Source organism: Chlorocebus sabaeus, chromosome 20, assembly GCF_047675955.1.
Source record: "Chlorocebus sabaeus isolate Y175 chromosome 20, mChlSab1.0.hap1, whole genome shotgun sequence".
Lineage (NCBI taxonomy): Eukaryota > Metazoa > Chordata > Mammalia > Primates > Cercopithecidae > Chlorocebus > Chlorocebus sabaeus.
In genome coordinates this window covers 104,999,241-105,019,513 of record NC_132923.1, presented here as the reverse complement: position 1 = coordinate 105,019,513, position 20,273 = coordinate 104,999,241, and the positions used below count along the sequence as shown (strand labels likewise).

The window sequence follows — 20,273 nt, the reverse complement described above, 5'->3', positions numbered from 1 at the left end:
TCTTTTTCTTCTGTATTTCTCTAATAATCTCTCTCTGTATGTGCATGGCCTTCAGAGAGATTTCCTCAACTTTGTCTTCTAGCTTTTTTAGTGAGATTTTTTCAGCAATCGTATTTTTCGTCTCTAAGGCCTCTACATTTGCTGATTGTTCTTTTCTCATAGCATACTATTCTTGTTTTAAAAATCTCTTACTTTCCTCAATTTTGTCTTTTCACTAGGATCAATTTTTCTGTTTCATGCTGCTTGTTTTCCAAGTATAGTTGACTTCTTTGCTTGTCTCTTTATATGTAAAAATGGAGGACTGAGTAGCAGGAGTGCATTTTCTTTCTGTCATTTAAAGGGATGGGAGCTTTGACTGGAGGCTCTAAGTACATGGGCAGGGCATACTGACTGGCAGGCTTTGCTTTGAGGATGAGTGAGTGAAGTGCCAGTTGTTAGGCTTTGAGCCTCCGTAGGCCAGAAAGGGAGTGATGAGGGTTTTACTCTAAGATATCCCCATTAGAGACCTCAATTCTCAGTTTACTCAATTTCTTTAGAAAAGATTCCTTCAGGGTGTGTTGTATGAGGTGAGTAGGGGAATAAAGGGACTGACTCTTATAAGTAAACATGGGTCATTGTTTAATCCTATTTATTCAGCCCTGCTCCTCACTTCATCTTCTATCATATGTGCCCACTTCAAGCCAGAGTCTCTCTTGGGTCACTCTGGGTAGATAAGCTCCCACCTCCAGTCCAGTTCACTCATGGCATATTCTAGGCCTGTGCCACCCAGTTGATAGCTCCTAGCCCCCTGTGGTTATTGAATACGTGAAATAGGCTAGAATGAGTTGAGGTGTGCTCTAAGTGTGAAATACACACTGATTCTGAACACTCAGTACACACACACGAAAGAAAGTAGGCTGGGCATGGTGGCCCATGCCTGTAATCCCAGCACTTTGAGAGACTGAGGCAGGCGGATTGCTTGAGCTCAGGAGTTTGATACCAGCCTGGGCAACTTGACAAAATGCCATCCCTACCAAAAATACAAAAATTAGCTGGGCATGGTAGCCTGCACCTGTAGTCCCAGCTACTTGGGAGGCTGGGGTGGGAGGATGGCTTGAGCCCGGGAGGTGGAGGTCACAATGAACTAAGATTGCACCACTGCACTCTATCCTGGGAAACAGAGCCAGACCCTGTCTCAGAAAGAAAGAAAGAGAGAGAGAGAGAGAGAGAAGAAAGAAAGAAAGAAACTAAGACTGGGCACAGTGGCTCACACCTGTAATCCCAACACTTTGGGAGGCCAAGGCAGGGTAGATTGCTTGGGCCCAGGAGCTTGAGACCAGCCTGGGCAACATGGAAGAACCCTGTCTCTACAAAAAATATAAAAATTAGTTGGGCATGGTGGCACACACCTGAAGTACCAGCTACTTGAGAGGTCAGAGGATTGAGACCCCATCTCAAAAAAAAAAAGGCCAGGTGTGGTGGCTCACACCTATAATGCCAGGACTTCGGGAGGCCAAAGCAGGCGGACCACCTGAGGTCCGGAGTTCGAGACCAGCCTGACCAACGTGGAAAAACCCCGTCTCTACTAAAAACACAAAATTAGCCGGCGTGGTGGTGCATGCTTGTAATCCCAGCTACTCGGGAGGCTGAGGCAGGAGAATCGCTTGAACCTGGGAGGGGGAGGCTGCAGTGAGCTGAGATCATGCCACTGCACTCCAGCCTGGGCAACAAGAGTGAAACTCTGTCTCAAAAAAAATATAATAATAATAATTTCATCTCTTTTATTGTTATTTTTTTGAGGGGGAGATGAAGTCTGTTACCCAGGCTGGAGTGCAGTGGTGCGATCTCTGTTCACTACAAGCTCCGCCTCCCGGGTTCACGCTGTTCTCCTGCCTCAGCCTCCAGAGTAGCTAGGACTACAGGCGCCCACCACTACGGTCCGGCTATTTTTTTTATTTTTAGTAGAGATGGGGTTTCACCACGTTAGCCAGGATCGTCTCGATCTCCTGACCTCATGATCCGCTCGCATCGACCTCCCGAAGTGCTGGGATTACAGGCAAAAGCCACTGTGCCTGGCCCGTCTCGTTTTTAATGTGGCTAAATTCTGTGACTCTGGTGGCGGGCACCTGTAGTCCTAGCTACTCAGGAGGCTGAGACAGGAGAATGGCGTGAACCCAGGAGGTGGAGTTTGCAGTGAGCTGAGATCTCGGCACTGCACTCCAGCCTGGGCAACAGAGCCAGACTCTGTCTCAAAAAAAAAAAAAAAAGAAAAAATTATGTGACTCATCTTTCTGTTGGAAAGCAATGCTCCAGACGATGGCTGCTGCTTCGTCTGTTAGCATGTCTCCATCTGCTCTCTAAGTTTGTCACAATCATTTGTGCACTGATGACCCCCACTCCCATTTTATATTTTTGCTGATAACACATTTATTTTCTACTTCGATAGACTCTCATGTAGGGTGGAGGAGATGGGAGGGAATCTGCTATCGTGCATATGAAGCTGCTTCTAACTTCTAACCTGTCAGAGCAGTCTGTCACCAAATAATTTATCATAGGATCTATCTGCAGTCCTTCTTAGAGACAAAGCCAGTGAGATTCTTTAAGTTTAGGTGGAGACCCTTGTATGTTCACAAAGGTGCCCCCACCCCCTCATTACCACAAGATATCCTGAAGAGTATTTCGGGAATCCCATTTTAGTCTTTTTTCCTGTCCCCATAGAATCACTGGCCTCTTCCTTTTCTAGTCATAATTCTATTAATCATCTATTCTGGGCTGGAAACTATGCTAGGGGTTGTTGTAGGACTAAAAGACAGTATTTATGAGAACACTAGTGTAATACCTTGCTGAGAGTGGGATCAATACAAGCTATGTAATTTAGGGCAAGTTTTAAGGAAACTGAGGCTCATAGAGGTTAAATAACTGGCCGTAAATCACAGAGCTAGTCAAGTGGCAGAGCTGGAATTTTTTTTTTTTTTTTTTTTTTTTTAAGGCAGGGTCTCATTCTGTCACCCAGGCTGGAGTGCAGTGGTATGATCTCAGCTCACTGCAGCCTTAAACCCTGCTAGGATCAGGTGATCTTCCCACCTCCACCTCCCAAATAGCTGGGACTATAGGCATACAGTCCAGCTACTTTTTGTATTTTTTGTAGAGACAAGGGTTTCACCATCTTGCCCAGGCTGGTCTTGATCTCCTGGCTCAAGCAGTTTCTCTACCTCTGCCTCCCAAAGTGCTGGGATTACAGGTTTGAACTACCATACCCAGCCCAGAGCTGGGATTTTGATGCAGGCCTATTTGACCCTAAAGGTTATGCTCTTGACCATAGTTCTGGTTTTATATTCTGGACTGTATAGTAGAATTGACCACAATTCTCTTAAGTTATTTTATTTAGCCTTACCACAGAAAAAATGGTAGCATCCCTATTTTATAGATTGGAAAACAGAAACCCAGGGAGGCTAAATGACTTGCCAGGGACACTCAGATATTTCTTCTTGGGACCCCCAGAAAAAAATAAAAGGAAATTTTTCATTTCTTTTAGATGGGGTCTCACTCTTGTCCAGGCTGGAGTGCAGTGGTGTGATCTTGGCTTACTGCAACCTCTGCCTCCTGAAATGTAACATTGTCAGCCAAATGCGGTGGCTTACGCCTGTAATCCCAGCACTTTGGGAGGCCGAGGCGGGTGGAGGTCAGGAGTTCAAGACCAGCATGGCCAACATGGTGAAACCCCATCTCTACAAAAATACAGAAATTAGCTGGGCATGATGGCGGGTGGCTGTAATCCCAGCTGCTCAGGAGACTGAGGTGGGAGAATCGCTTGAACCCAGGAGGCGGAGGTTGCAGTGAGCCAAGATCACACCACTGCACCATTCCAGCCTGGGCAACAGAGTGAGACTCTGTCTCAAAAAAAAAACAAAAAAAAAAACAAGACACGTAGCATTGTGATCAGCCCTAACTCCTTGGGGCAGCCCAGGAACCCTTGTGGGGATGTGTAAGTCTGAGGACCTGGGGAAATTGAGAGGTCACAAGCTGAAAAAGAGAATGTTTATAAAAGGCCCTACTATGATGGGCATGGCACTTACCCACTTTTTGTAATTACTCTTCTAGACTATGGGCCCATCTAGTTTTCTCCTCATACAATAGCAGCCACGCACAAAAACTCCTTGACTAATTAGCTTGAGCCCTGCTCTCAGGGTGCTGCTCAGGGGAAAGGATTTGTTCTGTTTAAGGGCCCATTTCAGTGCCTGGTACGTAATAGACACATAAATATTTGTTCCTGAACTGTGCTTCTCTGCAAACTAAATAACAACTCATTACTTATACCTCTCTTGTGTGTGCAGTTTTTTTGTGTGTGGTTTTTTTTTTTGAGACAAAGTCTTACTCTGCCCCCCCAGCTGGAGTGCAGTGGCACAACCACTGGTCACTGCAGCCTGAACCTCCTAGGCTGAGGTGATACTCCCACCTCAGCCTGAGTAGCTGGGACTACAGGCGTGTGCCACCATACACGCCTAATTTTTTTTTTTTTTTTTTTTTTGAGACGGAGTCTCGCTCGGTCGCCCAGGCTAGGGTGCAGTGGCGCGATCTTGGCTCACTGCAAGCTCTGCCTCCCAGGTTCACGCCATTCTCCTGCCTCAGCCTCCCAAGTAGCTGGGACTATAGGCGTCCGCCACCACGCCCGGCTAATTTTATTTTATTTTATTTTTTTGAGACGGAGTCTCGCTCTGTCGCCCAGGCTGGAGTGCAGTGGCCAGATCTCAGCTCACTGCAAGCTCCACCTCCTGGGTTTACACCATTCTCCTGCCTCAGCCTCCCGAGTAGCTGGGACTACAGGCGCCCGCCACCTCGCCCGGCTAGTTTTTTGTATTTTTTAGTAGAGACGAGGTTTCACTGGGTTAGCCAGGATGGTCTCGATCTCCTGACCTCGTGATCCGCCCGTCTCGGCCTCCCAAAGTGCTGGGATTACAGGCTTGAGCCACCATGCCCGGCCTAATTTTTTGTATTTTTAGTAGAGAGAGGGTTTCACCGTGTTAGCCAGGATGGTCTCGATCTCCTGACCTTGTGATCCGCCCACCTGGGCCTCTCAAAGTGCTGGGATTACAGGCGTGAGCCACCGCGCCCGGCTGTTTTTTTTTTGTTTTTGAGATGGAGTCTCACTCTGTCGCCTAGGCTGGAGTGCAGTGGCGTGATCTCGGCTTACTGCAAGCTCCACCTCCCGGGTTCACGCCATTCTTCTGCCTCAGACTCCCAAGTAGCTGGGACCACAGGCACCCGCCACCACACCCGGCTAATTTGTTGTATTTTTTAGTAGAGATGGACAGGGTTTCACTGTGTTAGCCAGGATGGTCTTGATCTCCTGACCTCGTGATCCACCCGTCTCGGCCTCCCACGGTGCTGGGATTACAGACATGAGCCACTGCACCTGGCCCATACCCTCCTAGTTTTTTTTTTTTTTTTTTTTTTTTTTTTTTTTTTTTGAGACAGAGTCTCGTTCTGTCACCCAGGCTAGAGTAACGTGGTGCGATCTCGGCTCACTGCAACCTCCACCTCCCGAGTTCATGCCATTCTCCTGCCTCAGCCTCCCGAGTAGCTGAGACTACAGGTGCTCACCACGACGCCCAGCTAATTTTTTGTATTTTTAGTAGAGACAGGGTTTCACCGTGTTAGCCAGGAGGGTCTCAATCTCCTGACCTTGTGATCTGCCTGCCTCGACCTCCCAAAGTTCTGGGATTACAGGTGTGAACCACCATGCCCGGCCACCCACCTAATTTTTAAATTTGTTTTGTAGGGATGGGGTCTCACTATGTTGTCCAGGCTGGTCTTGAACTCCTGGGCTCATGTGATCTTCCCACCTCGGCCTCCCAAAGTGCTGGGATTATAGACGTGAGCTACTGTGTTTGTCCTCTTTGTACACTTTTAACTAATCACTCATAATGATTTGTTGAGTACATGCCTTGATCTTTGGTACCAAACAGTTCTGATTTTGAGCCCCACCCCCACCTGCCCTATCACTTCCTTACTAATTGTGTAAGCTTTGGGAATTTACTTCCCCTTTCCGAGCCACAACTTCCTCAGCTGAAAAGGGGACAAAGTAATAGTACCTAATGCATAGTGTTATGAGAAAAGAGTTTGCCTGAAAGCATTCGGTACAGTGCCTGGAACATAGGCCATGCCCAGCAAATGTGGGCTGTTGCTGTTGTGAGTCATCCCTAGGCTGCGAGTGCAGGGACTTGCTTCTTGCTTCCTACTGTATCCCCAGTGTCAGCATTTCTGCTGTACCCCCAGTGCTTGGCAGGTACCAAGTGGTAATACGTGTGCTAAATGACTGGCCCTTGGATGGGAGGGTGGATGGATGGAAGGTCTGGTAAATTCTCCCCTCTGGGCAGCCAGGAGAGCTGAGGCCCATGGAGGAAAGAAGATCCCCTCAGTGGCTGGGAATTGGGATCCTGGCCCATGGACAGGCCTTCCCTCACCACTGTCTTCCCCAGCAGGTTTGGGATGTACATTCCGTTCCTGCAGCTGAATTGCGACCTCCGCAAGACAAGCCTCTTCAACCACATGGCCTCCATGGGGCCCCGGGAGGCGGTCAGCGGCCTGGCAAAGAGCCGGGACTACCTCCTGACACTGCGGGAGACGTGGAAGCAGCACACGAGACAGCTGTATGGCCCAGACGCCATGCCCACCCATGCCTGCTGCCTGTCGCCCAGCCTCATCCGCAGTGAGGTGGAGTTCCTCAAGATGGACTTCAACTGGCGCATGAAGGAAGTGCTCGTCAGCTCCATGCTGAGTGCCTACTATGTGGCCTTTGTGCCTGTCTGGTTCGTGAAGGTGCGTAGCTCAAACCAGGGAGGGAAAGGGCCTAGCTGGGACCTTTCCCTGCTGCCTGCCTATGTGATTTCTCCTGCTGGCCTAACTCTGCTGTTTTTGATGTGATTTCCCATCTGTTCTCCTCTGGAGGACTGGAGCGACTACTGCCTGGAGTGTAGTGGTCACTGAAGCCTCAACCTCCTGGTCTCAGGTGATCCTCCTGTCTCAGCCTCTTGAGTAGCTGGGACTACAGGCATAAGCCACCATGCCCAGCTAATTTTTAAATTTTTTATAGAGATGGAGTCTCACTATGCTGCCCAAGCTGATCTCAGAATTCCTGGTCTTAAGTGGTCCTCCTGCCTCAGCTTCCCAACGTGTTGGGATTACAGGCATGAGCCACTATATCCAGCCTGTGTCCATTTTATTTTACTTTTCTTATTTTTTATTTTATTTTATTTTTTTGAGACAGAGTCTCCTTCTGTCAGTCAGGTGAGTACAGTGGCACGATCTCGGCTAACTACAACCTCCGCCTCCCGGTTTCAAGCAATTCTCCTGCATCAGCCTCCCAAGTAGCTGGGATTATAGACATGTGCCACCATGCCCAACTCATTTTTGTATTTTTAGTAGAGATGGGGTTTCACCATTTTGGCCAGTCTAGTCTCAAACTCCTGGCCCCAAGTGATCCACCCACCTTGGCCTCCCAAAGTGTTGGGATTACAGGCATGAGCCACCACACCCCAGCCTGTGTCCATTTTAGAATGCAGATAACTAGATTCACTGAAGGGAAGTGACGTGTCCAACGTCACCCAGCCAATGAGGGAAACATGGCATTGTTATTCATAATACTTGATTACAAAGACTAGTGAGTTTGTATTTCAGCAATTGTTGTGACACAGACATGTCACAATGTCTGGCTTTATCATTTAGTAAGGAAGCTAGTGTTCATCCAGATTTGAGTGACCCCAAAAGCCTGTGCTCTCTTTTGTTACTTATATGGTCTCCTGGGAAGGTACCTCCTTAGCTGCAAACTGCAGTGGGCTAGAGAGAACTTAATGTCTTTTTTTTTTTTTAGACGGAGTCTCGCTCTGTCGCCCAGGCTGGAGTGCAGTGGTGTGATCTCGGCTCACTGCACCCTCCACTTCCCAGGTTCAAGCAATTATCCTGCCTCAGCCTCCCAAGTAGCTGGGATTATAGGCGTGTACCACCACACCCAACTAATTTCTGTATTTTTAGTAGAGACGGGGTTTCACCATGTTGGCCAGGCTGGTCTTGAACTCCTGACCTCAGGTGATGCACCCACCTCAGGCCTCCCAAAGTGCTGGGATTACAGATGTGAGCCACTGCACTGGGCCTAGTAGTTGCTCTATCCTCATTTGACAAATGAGGAAACTCAAGCACAGAGAAGGTAAATGAGTTGCCCAATGTCACATAGTAAATAAGCGAAAGAGCCAAGATTTGAATTCAGATCTCTTGGACCCCAGAGCCTGTTCTCTGGCTCAGAGTGGTGGGCAGTAGGAGCAAATTTCCTTGTAGAAAACCAACTAGTGGGCACAGGGCCTAAGCCTTCTTTGTTGGGTGTTTGATTCTTGGTTTCGGGCTATTCTGAGGTCTCCCCAGGACTGTCCTAACCTCTCAGTCAGGTAGAATCAGGGAGGGAAAGGGAATGAGGCCATTATGGGGATCCCAGGCCTCACCCACCTTCTGCTACCCCCAGAACACACATTACTATGACAAGCGCTGGTCCTGTGAACTCTTCCTGCTGGTGTCCATCAGCACCTCTGTGATCCTCATGCAGCACCTGCTGCCTGCCAGCTACTGTGACCTGCTGCACAAGGCTGCCGCCCATCTGGGCTGTTGGCAGAAGGTGGACCCAGCACTGTGCTCCAACGTGCTGCAGCACCCGTGAGTCACCCTACCCTGCTTGGCCCAATCCCAGCCCTTCTGGTCAGCATCTGGAGTCACTTGTCCACCTGCTGATTAACGTATTCAGTTAGCAAATAGTTACTGAGCGTGTCTTATATATTAGGCCAAGCGTCCAGGGTGGGGTATGGTGGGGCCTGACACATATGTTCCCTGTCCTTGGGTAACTTGCAGTATACTGAAGATGGGAGGGGACCGATGGTAATTCTTGGACTTGTTGACTTTCTCTTTGCTGACTGTTTATTCACTCATTGCCTTACTTGCTCATGCTTCACTCTTCTCTTACCTGCTCACTCATCCACTGGGTCATTACGTCACCTACTCTTTCAGCAGATGTTTACTTCCACCCAATCCATACCAGGCCTGTGGATGGCCAGGCAAAAGAGCTTGGACTGGCCGGGCGCGGTGGCTCAAGCCTGTAATCCCAGCACTTTGGGAGGCCGAGACGGGCGGATCACGAGGTCAGGAGATCGAGACCATCCTGGCTAACACGGTGAAACCCCGTCTCCACTAAAAAATACAAAAAATTAGCCGGGCGAAGTGGTGGGCGCCTGTAGTCCCAGCTACTCGGGAGGCTGAGGCAGGAGAATGGCGTGAACCCGGGGGCGGAGCTTGCAGTGAGCTGAGATCCAGCCACTGCACTCCAGCCTGGGCGACAGAGCGAGACTCCGTCTCGAAAGAAAAAAAAAAAAAAAAAAAGAGCTTGGACTTTGACTTAGGCCCAGCGGGGGATAGAGGATTTTTAGCAGTGGAGGGACCCATCCCAAGGTGTGCTTTAGAATCATCAGCCTGGTGCCAGGATGTGGTGCTGTGCTAGTTGATGCTGAACCCTGGCCAGCGAAGGATGAGGTAGGCAAAAGAGACCTAGCTGCAAGAAGGCACCCAGAGCAGAGGCAGAAATCACACTGCTCAGGGACCCTTTTTCAAAGTACTTTTCACCCCAGGTTATACTAATTTTCCTGCCTGTATTCCCCCATTAGACTGGAAGCTCCTCAAGGCCAGGATCACCTCTGAAGCACATCTGAGTCTTGGGCCCAGGACAAGGCTTGGCAGAGAGGAGGCCCCTAGGACAGGTTTGCAGAGGTAGGCCCACCAAGGAGCAGAAATGCAAGCAAGGCCACAGAAGCTAAGCCTCCTGGTGTTGGCCATGCATGTCAGTCAGGGTCCCTTTCAGGCTCTGTCCTGGAGGTCCAGAAAAGTGACTGGGCATTGCTGATTGGGCCAAAAGGAGGCTTGGCTCCGCCTTGGGCTCTGAGGGGCGGGAGGAATAGGAAGATAGAACATAGCTGAACATGAGGCTATACCTGTCCGTGGCTCACCATGGTCCTTCGCATGGCTTCCCAGCTGGGTCCTGCCAAACGTTTCTGCCTCATCTTTTACCAGGCCCCAACCCATCGTCTGCTCTTCAGTAAAGCAAAGCAAATCTCCTCAGGTCCTCATATGCTTTATGCACTTGTGCATCCAGGCTTTTGCAAGTGATGTGTCTTTTGCTTGGGATGGTCTTTCCATTCTTTCTATCCTTGTTAACTCCTATTCATCTTTTAGCACTTGCTTTCTCCAGGAACACTTTCCTGACCATCCAGATGGGTTCAGTGCCCCTCTCCTATAAGGGGCCCCTCCTTTCAGTGGCCCATAATACCATGATCATTGCATTTAATGTTTTCTACTGTGTTTGCTTAGTTACTTGCCTGTCATTCCAGGACTCAAAGTTCACGAAGCTCAGGGCCCTTGCCCGTCTAGCACTCAGTTGCCTCCTCAGGCCTTTTTTTTTTTTTGAGATGGAGTCATGCTCTGTTGCCCAGGCTGGAGTGCAGTGGCGCAATCTTGGCTCATTGCAATCTCCACCTTCTGGATTCAAGCGATTCTCCTGCCTCAGCCTCCCGAGTAGCTGGGACTACAGGTATGCACCTCCACACCTGGCTAATTTTTACATTTTTAGTAGAGACGGGGTTTCGCCTTGTTAGCCAAGCTGGTCTCAAATTCCTGACCTCAGGTGATCCACTCATCCTGGCCTCCCAGAGTTCCCAAAGTGCTGGGGTTACAGGCATGAGCCACTACGTTTGGCCTAGGCCTTTCTTTTTAAGGTAAAATTTCCATACAGTGAAATGTGCAATCCTTTTTTTTGAGACAAGGTCTTACTCTGTCTCCCAAGCTGGAGTGCAGTGGTGCAGTCACAGCTCACTGCAGCCACAACCTCCTGGGCTCAGGTGATCCTTCCACTTCAGCTCCCAAGTTGCTGGGATTACAGGCACATGCCACCACGTCCAGCTAATTTTTGTATTTTTTTGTCTGATGTTTTGCCATGTTGCCCAGGCTGGTCTAGAGCTCCTGGGCTCGAGCGATCCACCCACCTCGACTTCCCAGAGTGCTGGGATCACAGGCATGAGCCACTGCACATGGCCTACAAATCTTAAAAAGCGTGCAATTCTTTTGAGTTTTGATAAAGGTATATAAGCTTATGTAACCCATCAAGATACAGAACATTTCCAGCCCTTCAGAAAATGTCCTCATGGCCCTTCCTAGTGATCTTTCCCCCAAGACAACTACCTTTCTATTTTCTTTCAGCAGAGGTTAGTTTTGCCTATCGTAGAACTTAATATAAATGAAATCATTGTGTCCAACTTCTTTTTTTTTTTTTTTGGCGGTGGAGTGTCACTCTGTTACAGTGACACGATCTTGGCTTACTGCAATTTCCGCCTCCCGGGTTCAAGCAATTCTGCCTCAGCCTCCCAAGTAGCTGGGATTACAGGCGTGTGCCACCATGCCCAACTGATTTTTTGTGGGTTTTTTTTTTTGTTTTTTTGAGACGGAGTCTCACTCTGTCGCCCAGGTTGGAGTGCAGTGGCCGGATCTCAGCTCACTGCAAGCTCCGCCTCCCGGGTTCACGCCATTCTCCTGCCTTAGCCTCCTGAGTAGCTGGGACTACAGACGCCCGCCACCTCGCCCAGCTAGGTTTTTGTATTTTTTAGTAGAGACGGGGCTTCACTGTGTTAGCCAGGATGGTCTTGATCTCCTGACCTCGTGATCCGCCCGTCTTGGCCTCCCAAAGTGCTGGGATAACCGGCTTGAGCCACCACGCCCGGCCCGATTTTTTTGTGTTTTAAGTAGAGACAGTGTTTCACCATGCTGGCCAGGTTGGTCACAAACTCCTGACCTTGTGATCCGCCTGCCTTGGCCTCCCAAAGTGAAGCTGGGATTATAGGCGTGAGCCACTGCACCCGGCCCCAACTTCTTTTATTCAGCATATTGTCTGTGAGGTTCATTCATGTTGTGAGTCACACAATAACTTTTCTTTTTTGTTTTTTGAGACAGTTTCGCTCTTGTTGCCCAGGCTGGAGTGCAATGGCACGATCTTGGCTCACTGCAACCTTCACCTTCTGGGTTCAAGCGATTCTCCTGCCTCAGCTTCCCGAATAGCTGGGATTAGAGGCCTGTGTCACCATGCCCCGCTAATTTTTTTTGTATTTTTAGTAGAGATGGGGTTTCACCATGTTGGCCAGGCTGGTCTCGAACTCCTGCCCTCAGGTGATCTGCCCACTCTTGGCCTCCCAAAGTGCTGGGATTACAGGCATAATCTCACTGTGCCTGGCCAACTATTTTTTTTTTTGAGTGAGTCAACAAGGCAAGAGCATTGGGTTGAGAAGGGGGCTGCTTACAGGCTATGACTTCAGTCCTCTGGTCCAGGCCCTTGGGATTCCTGGGAGATCTCACAGGACATTATAAGAAAGCTCACTGGTCCCACCACATCATTCATATGCTCACTAGGGCCTCTCTGTGCCAGGCCTTACAGCATGCTCTGAGAACACAGGGGTGGATTAGATCGTCCTGCTCAAGGGCTCTCAGCCTAGTGAGGTATACAGGTAGGGAAATAAATGACCAGCATTGGGAAATGTGGACCAGTAGCAGGAGATGCTGGAACAGTTAAAGGATGCCAAATGGGCCAGGCACGATGGCTTATGCCTGTAATCCTAGCACTTTGGGAGGCTGAGGCGGGTGGATCACCTGAGGTCAGCAGTTCAAGATGAGCCTGGGCAACATGGCGAAACCCCGTCTCTACAAAAAATACAGAAAAATTAGCCGGGTGTGGTGGCAGGTGCCTATAGTTCTAAGGCAGGAGAATCGCTTGAACCCGGGACGTGGAGGTTGCAGTGAGCTGAGCGCCACTGCACTCCAGCCTGGGCGGCAGAGTGAGACTGTGTCTAAAAAAAAACTCATAGGTGGGAATTGAACAGTGAGAACACTTGGACACAGGATGGGGAACGTCACACACCAGGACCTGTCGTGGGGTCGGGGGAAGGCGGAGGGATAACATTAAGAGAAATACCTAATGTAAATGATGAGTTAATGGGTGCAGCACACCAACACGGCACATGTATACATATGTAACAAACCTGCATGTTGTGCACATGTACCCTAGAACTTAAAGTATAATTTTTAAGTTTAAAAATTAACTTAAAGTATAATTTTGGATTTAAAATCCAAAAAAAAGGATGCCAAACTCTGGGGAGTTTGAGAAAGGCTTTGTGGAGGAACCTGGGTTTTGAAAGATGATGAAGAGCTTACCAGAAGGATTAGGCTTTGGGAAGGGCAGTCCAATTGGAGGGAGCAGCTTACGGAGAGACATGAAGCGTACAGAGTGCTGGAGGAACGAGAAACAGCATGAGCTGTGTGGTGAGGGTTGTGGGAAGCCACACAAGACCTCAGAGGCCATGCCAAATCCTTGGGGCTTTGACTCCACGGGCACTAGGAAGCCTTCAAAAGGTTTTAAGCAGGGCCAGGAGCTGTGGCTGGTGCCTGTAATCCCAGCACTTTGAGAGACAGAGGCAGACAGATCACCTGAGGTCAGGAGTTCGAGACCAGCCTGGCCAATGTGGCGGAACCTCGTCTCTACTAAAAATACAAAAATTAGCCAGGCGTGGTGGCAGGTGCCTGTCATCCCAGCCACTCTTGAGGCTGAGGCAGGAGAATCGCTTGAACCTGGGAGGCAGAGGTTGCAGTAAGCCAAGATTGTGCCACTGCACTCCAGCCTGGATAATGAGATCGAAACTCCTTCTCAAAAAAAAAAAAAAAAAAAAAAAAAAAAGCCCACAAAGGGTTTTAGGCAGAGGGTGATTAGGCTCAGCTTAATATTTTACAAAGACCACTCAGACAACTGTGTGGTGGACCATTTGGAGGCAAGAGGTGAGACCAGATGAAGCAAAGGAACCAAGAGAGGAAAAAGGATTTTCTCAACAATCTCTTAGTAATTAGTGTCAGCCCTAGACCTTCTAACTCACAGTACAGTGAATTCCCCATGATTCTTACCCCATTTTACAGGGGAGGCAACTGAAACCCAGAAAAGGAAAGTCAGTGTGTCTCAGTGATAGAAATGGGAGTAGAGCCTGGTGATTCCCTCCTGCCCATTCTTCTTGTACCCCTTTTATGGGTGAGCTGGGGATAAGGGGCACTGTTGGGCTGTGCCTCCAGGTGGACTGAAGAATGCATGTGGCCGCAGGGCGTGCTGGTGAAGCACAGCAAGAACGTCTACAAAGCCGTAGGCCACTACAACGTGGCTATCCCCTCTGATGTCTCCCACTTCCGCTTCCATGTGAGTCTCCTCCCCGGGGAAGGAGGGTTGGGGCCTGAGGGAGAGGGTGGGAGGATCTGCAGGGCAGGAATGTGATGTCATTGCAAGAGAAAGCTATTTTCAGTATTTCCCCAATCCAAAGGAAGACAGTGCACACATGTAGCACAAGGACAGCCATACAGATTGTCACTTAATAACTGCAGCTCGGCTGGGCATGGTGACTTACGCCTGTAATCCCAGCACTTTAGGAGACCAAGGTGGACAGATCACCTGAGGTCAGGAGTTCAAGACCAGACCAGCCTGGTCAACATGATGAAACCTCGTCTCCACTAAAAATACAAAAATTAGCCAGGCATGGTGGCGGGCGCCCATAATCCCAGCTACTCAGGAGGCTAAGGAGGGAGAATCACTTGAACTTGGGAGACGGAGGTTGCAGTGAGCCAAGATCACGCCACTGCACTCCAGCCCAGGCAACAGAGCAAGACTCATTCTCAAAAAAATAAAATAAAATAAGTAAATAACTGCAGCTCATTTGGTTGTAGATCTTTCAGGACATTGGACAGAGGGAGAGAAGATGATAGTAAAAGAAGGGGCTCTTGGCAGTGAAAGACAATACTGTCTTTATTGTTACTGTGTGCCAGGCATGTCCTTAAGCACTCTCCATGCACCTTCCAGTCAGCCTTCCCCTGAACCTTGTATGTGAAAGATATGCTAGGGTTATCTCTGTTTTTAGATACTGAAATCAGCTTAGAGAGTTTAACTTGTTAAAGGCTGCCTTGTTGTGAAACTTGAGATGTAATGGTAATGACTCATGACTTAGCTATGGAAAGGGCTGCCCAAAATTATCTAAAATAGTGATCTTTTTTTTTTTTTTTAATTTCACTATGAAATCCGCCCCCCCCCCCCTTTTTTTAAAACACAATCAGAGGCCAAAATCCAATATATGGGACCTCCTGGCGCTGCTCTGTTTGGAGGAGTTAGAACCCCCTTCACTTCCTGCTCACCCCTCCTGTAACTCCTAAAGGATCCCCTTGAAACCTGGGGCTCAAAGGACACAGCATGAGAAATCACTGACCTAGACTGATGTGTTCATTTCACAGTTGAGAAATCCAAGCCCCAGAGAGGAAAAGGACTTGCCCAAAGTATTGCAGCCTGTTAAGTGCAGAGCTGAGCCTGACATCCTGGTCTCTTGGCCTCCCATTTCCTGCCACTTCTCCTGTCCTGTAAGCAGCTCTTGAGATTTAGGTACCTTGGCCCCTGTGGAATCAAAATCCCTAGACACTGTGCACTTTTTTGAACTGATAAGAAATTTTTTTTTAGTCCCTGCATTCTGCCTTGCTGTTGAGAGTGAGCTGTTGCCATGTCCCTTGGCAGCTTCCAGCCTAGCTAGGGATGCTACCTATGAAGTAGTAGGTAATTCAGGCTGTAGAGTCTGTAATAACTTTCCATGCCTGTGTCATAGGATTCTAATTTGTTCAGGCCCAACAATAGCCAGGAGATGACATTAAAAGGTGTTGATGTTATTGAGGGTCAGTGGATGAGGGAGAAAAAATTTTCAAAAATTAAAATTAAAAAAATATATAAAAAATTTAAAAAATCGATAGATAGATAGATAAATTGATTGATTTTATTTTTTATTTTTTGAGACAGAGTCTTGCTCTGTCGCCCAGGCTGGAGTGCAGTGGCTCTATCTCAGCTCACTGCAAGCTCCACCTCCTGGGTTTACGCCATTCTCCTGCCTCAGCCTCCTGAGTAGCTGGTACTACAGGCACCCGCCACCACGCCCAGCTAATTGTTTGTATTTTTAATAGAGACGGGGTTTCACCGTGTTAGGATGATCTTGATCTCCTGACCTCGTGATCCGCCTGCCTCGGCCTCCCAAAGTGCTGTGAGCCACTGCACCTGGTCAAAAAAAAAATTTTTTTTTTTTTTTTTTTTTTTTTTTGAGACGGAGTCTTGCTCTGTAGCCTGGACTGGAGTGCAGTGGCCGGATCTCAGCTCACTGCAAGCTCCGCCTCCTGGGTTTACGCCATTCTCCTGCCTCAGCGTCTGGAGTAGCTGGGACTACAGGCGCCCGCCACCTCGCCCGGCTAGTTTTTTGTATTTTTAGTAGAGACGGGGTGTCACCGTGTTAGCCAGGATGGTCTCGATCTCCTGACCTCGTGATCCACCCGTCTCGGCCTCCCAAAGTGCTGGGATTACAGGCTTGAGCCACCGCGCCCGGCCAAAAAAAAATTTTTTTAAAAGGTGTTGACTTTAGACCACAAAAAGAGTTTGAGAGAGCAAGCAGAACCTGTCAAGAAAGACTTCCTAGGGGAGGTAGAAGTTGAACAGGATCTTAGATGACTTACGTGGGAAGCAGCAGTCCTATCAGGAGGAATACCACAAGCAGAGGCAGAAGAGGTGGCAAAGTCCACATCCAACCCCAGAAAGTCTTCCACCCCACCCATGTCTGCATGGGGCCCCAAGAGCCTGTCCCCTTCACTGGCCCACCCAGAACCCCTATCCAGGAGGAAGGTTTCTGGAGCACACCTTTTAGCCATGCCCACCCCCTTCTGGTTGCAGTTCTTTTTCAGCAAACCCCTGCGGATCCTTAACATCCTCCTGCTGCTGGAGGGCGCTGTCATTGTCTACCAGCTGTACTCCCTAATGTCCTCCGAAAAGTGGCACCAGACCATCTCGCTGGCCCTCATCCTCTTCAGCAACTACTATGCCTTCTTCAAGCTGCTCCGGGACCGCTTGGTATTGGGCAAGGCCTACTCATACTCTGCTAGCCCCCAGAGAGACCTGGACCACCGTTTCTCGTGAGCTCTGGGGTGACCTCAGGGACAGCGTCCAGGCTTCAGCCAGGGGCTCCCTGGCAAGGGGCTGTTGGGTAGGAGCGGGAGGGGGGAAAAAAAAAGACAAAAAAATCCACCAGAGCTTTGTATTTTTGTTACGTACTGTTTCTTTGATAATTGATGTGATAAGGAAAAAAGTCCTATTTTTATACTCCCAACAAGCCTGTGTCCTGTGGTTCTTTCCCTTCGGGTGTGTGAGACGTATTGCAGAGGTGTGAGATTCTGGTTTAGAAAGCCCCCACATGTGGCTTCTGAAGCCTCTGTGGGTACTGCCTTCTTCAGGAGAGAGGAGATGAGGCGGCACTGGAGGCCATGGTAGCAGTGATAGCTACTGCGAACTGAATGCTCACTGTGTACCAGATGCTGCTCTGTGTGTATTTCAGGCCTTGCCTTAATTTAACTTTTATGACAACCCTGGGAATAAAGTACTGTCACTCCAATGGATGAAGAACTGGAGCTCAGGGAGTTATAGTGACTTGCCCATAGTCATACAGCTAGGAAGTGGTAAAGCTGGACATAAAACCTCTGAAAGGCCTGGCACAGTGGCTCAAGCCTGTAATCCCAGCACTTCGGGAGGCTGAGGTGGGTGGATCACTGGAAACCAGGAGTCTGAGACCAGCCTGGCCAAGATGGTAAAACCACGTCTCTACTAAAAATACAAAAGTTAGCCAGGCGCAGCCGGGTGCAGTGGCTCACGCCTGTAATCCTAGCACTTTGGGAGGCCAAGGCAGGCGGATCATGAGATCAGGAGATGAAGACCACGGTGAAACCCCATCTCTACTAAAAAATACAAAAAGATTAGCCGGGCGCGGTGGCAGGCGCCTATAGTCCCAGCTACTCAGGAGGCTGAGGCAGGAGAATGGTGTGAACCCGGGAGGCAGAGCTTGCAGTGAGTCAAGATCATGCCACTGCACTCCAGCCTGGGCGACAGAGTGAGACTCAGTCTCAAAAAAAAAAAAAAAAAAAAAAAGCCAGGCGTAGTGGCGCATGTCTGTAGTCCCAGCTACTTGGAAAGCTGAGGCACGAGAATCGCTGGAACCTGGAGGCAGAGGTTGCAGTGAACTGAGATCGCACCATTGCACTCCAGCCTGGGTGACAGAGCAAGACTCCGTCTTAAAAAAAAATAAAAATAAGGCCGGGCACCATGGCTCACACCTGTAATCCGAGCACTTTGGGAGGCCGAGGCAGGTGGATCACCTGAGGTCAGCAATTTGAGACCAGCCTGACCAACATGGAGAAACCCTGTCTCTACTAAAAATACAAAATTAGCCAGGCATGGTGGGTGGTGCATGCCTATAATCCCAGCTACTCAGGAGGCTGAAGCAGAAGAATTGCTTAAACTCTGGAGGCAGAGGTTGCAGTGAGCCAAGATCGTGCCACTGCAATCGTGCAGTGCCAAGATAGAGCCAAGATCCAGCCTGGGCAACAAGAGCGAAACTCCATCTCAAAAAACCTCTGAAAGATGACACTACTATCCTGGCAGAGGGTGATGTCTTGATTCTCTCAGCATGTAGTCACTGAGACCCTCCTTACTGGGTATTATGCTAGATGGTGAGGATGCCAAGACACGAACAAGCAAGTAATACTACACTGGGATGAGCCCAACAGTTACAAGGTACAGCAGAGCAGAGGGGAGAGAATGTTTAATTTTCTCTGGGCTTCTTGGAGGAGGGGATAGTCTGAATTGTATTAGCCACTTCCTAGGTGGACAAGAGAGGAAAAGGGTGTTTCAGTTAGAGAAGCAGGCAAATGTAATAGTGCACATGCAGTAGCACATAGATTTGGAGCATCCTGGTGTGTTTCGGGGAAGGAAAACAAAATGCAGATCTTAGAGCAGGAAGAGTTAAAAAACAAAAAAAAAGTGGAGCGGGAAAGGTCAACAGAGGCTGGATCAGGGAGGACCAGTAGTCCTAGGCTAGCAAAGGTGTATGAGCAGGGTCACATGCTAGAGTAGAAACAGCTGCTTGTAGGGTCACTGCCTCCTATGGGCATAGGATAGAGGGTTCAGGCTGAAAGGAGAGGACACATGGACACTCAGCCATTCTCATCTATTCAGCCCATGGTCCCTGAGCCCTTCTTGGCCATAAGGTATGCAGACGAGCTCACAGTGGTATATGGGAGACACACACCTCAACAAATATTTTTGGTGCCTCTATTGAGGCGGACACTCTGCTGAACACTGGAATGGTTACAAAGATAAGGAAAATACTGTCCCTTCCAAAGACAACAAGGAGAAATGGACACACATTATGAGCAAATTTGGGTGTGAAATGCTAAGGAAAACTAGTGTCCATTTCTTTTTTTTTTTTTTTTTGGAGACGGAGTCTTGCTCTGTCGCCCAGGCTGGAGTGCAGTGGCCGGATCTCAGCTCACTGCAAGCTCCGCCTCCCGGGTTTACGCCATTCTCCTGCCTCAGCCTCCAGAGTAGCTGGGACTACAGGCACCCGCCACCTCGCCCGGCTAGCTTTTTGTATTTTTTTAGTAGAGATGGGGTTTCCCCGTGTTAGCCAGGATGGTCTCGATCTCCTGACCTCGTGATCCGCCCGTCTCGGCCTCCCAAAGTGCTGGGATTACAGGCTTGAGCCACCGCACCTGGCACTAGTATCCATTTCTTCCTGTAGTAGCAGAGAGGACAGGTACCCTATCTGGAAAGACAGGCTTCCCCAAAGAGCTGATAGCTGAGTTGGGTCTTGAAAGTGAGTAGTTCTCAGAGTCGGGCGCGGTGGCTCACACCTGTAATCCCAGCACTTTGGGAGGCTGAGGTGGGTGGATCACCTGAGGTCAGGAGTTCAACACCAGTCTGGTCAACATGGCAAAACCCCGTCTCTACTAAAAACACAAAAATTCGGCTGGGCGTAGTGGCTCACGCTTGTAATCCCAGCACTTTGGGAGGCTGAGGCGGGTGGATCACGAGGTCAGGAGTTCGAGACAAGCTTGGCCAACACAGTGAAACCCCGTCTCTACTAAAAATACAAAAATCAGCTGGGTATGGTGGCAGGCACCTGTAATCCCAGCTACTCGGGAGACTGAGGCAGGAGAATCGCTTGAACCCAGGAGGCAGAGGTTGTAGTGAGCCGAGATTGTGCCACTTTACTCCAGCCTGGGCGACAGAGCTAGACTCTGTCTCAAAAAGAAACAACAACAACAAAAAAAAATTAGCCAGGTGTGGT

The 20,273-nt window shown here is 49.1% G+C and overlaps 1 protein-coding gene across 7 annotated transcripts in view; it reads left to right on the top strand.

The window, feature by feature from the left end:
- TMEM39B (transmembrane protein 39B) overlaps positions 1-17,264 on the top strand; it is a 29,092-nt gene extending 11,828 nt beyond the window's left edge. For 5 of the 7 annotated variants that reach the window (XM_007979608.2, XM_037994173.2, XM_007979609.3 and 2 more), the window contains 4 exons: positions 6,462-6,798; positions 8,492-8,679; positions 14,164-14,284; positions 16,829-17,264. In XM_007979608.2, coding sequence (XP_007977799.1) covers positions 6,462-6,798; positions 8,492-8,679; positions 14,164-14,284; positions 16,829-17,071 — 889 coding nt within the window. In that variant the 3' untranslated portion in view covers positions 17,072-17,264. The other 2 variants (XR_012089736.1, XM_073007559.1) reach the window with 2 other exon arrangements.
- The last annotated feature ends 3,009 nt before the right edge of the window (positions 17,265-20,273 follow it).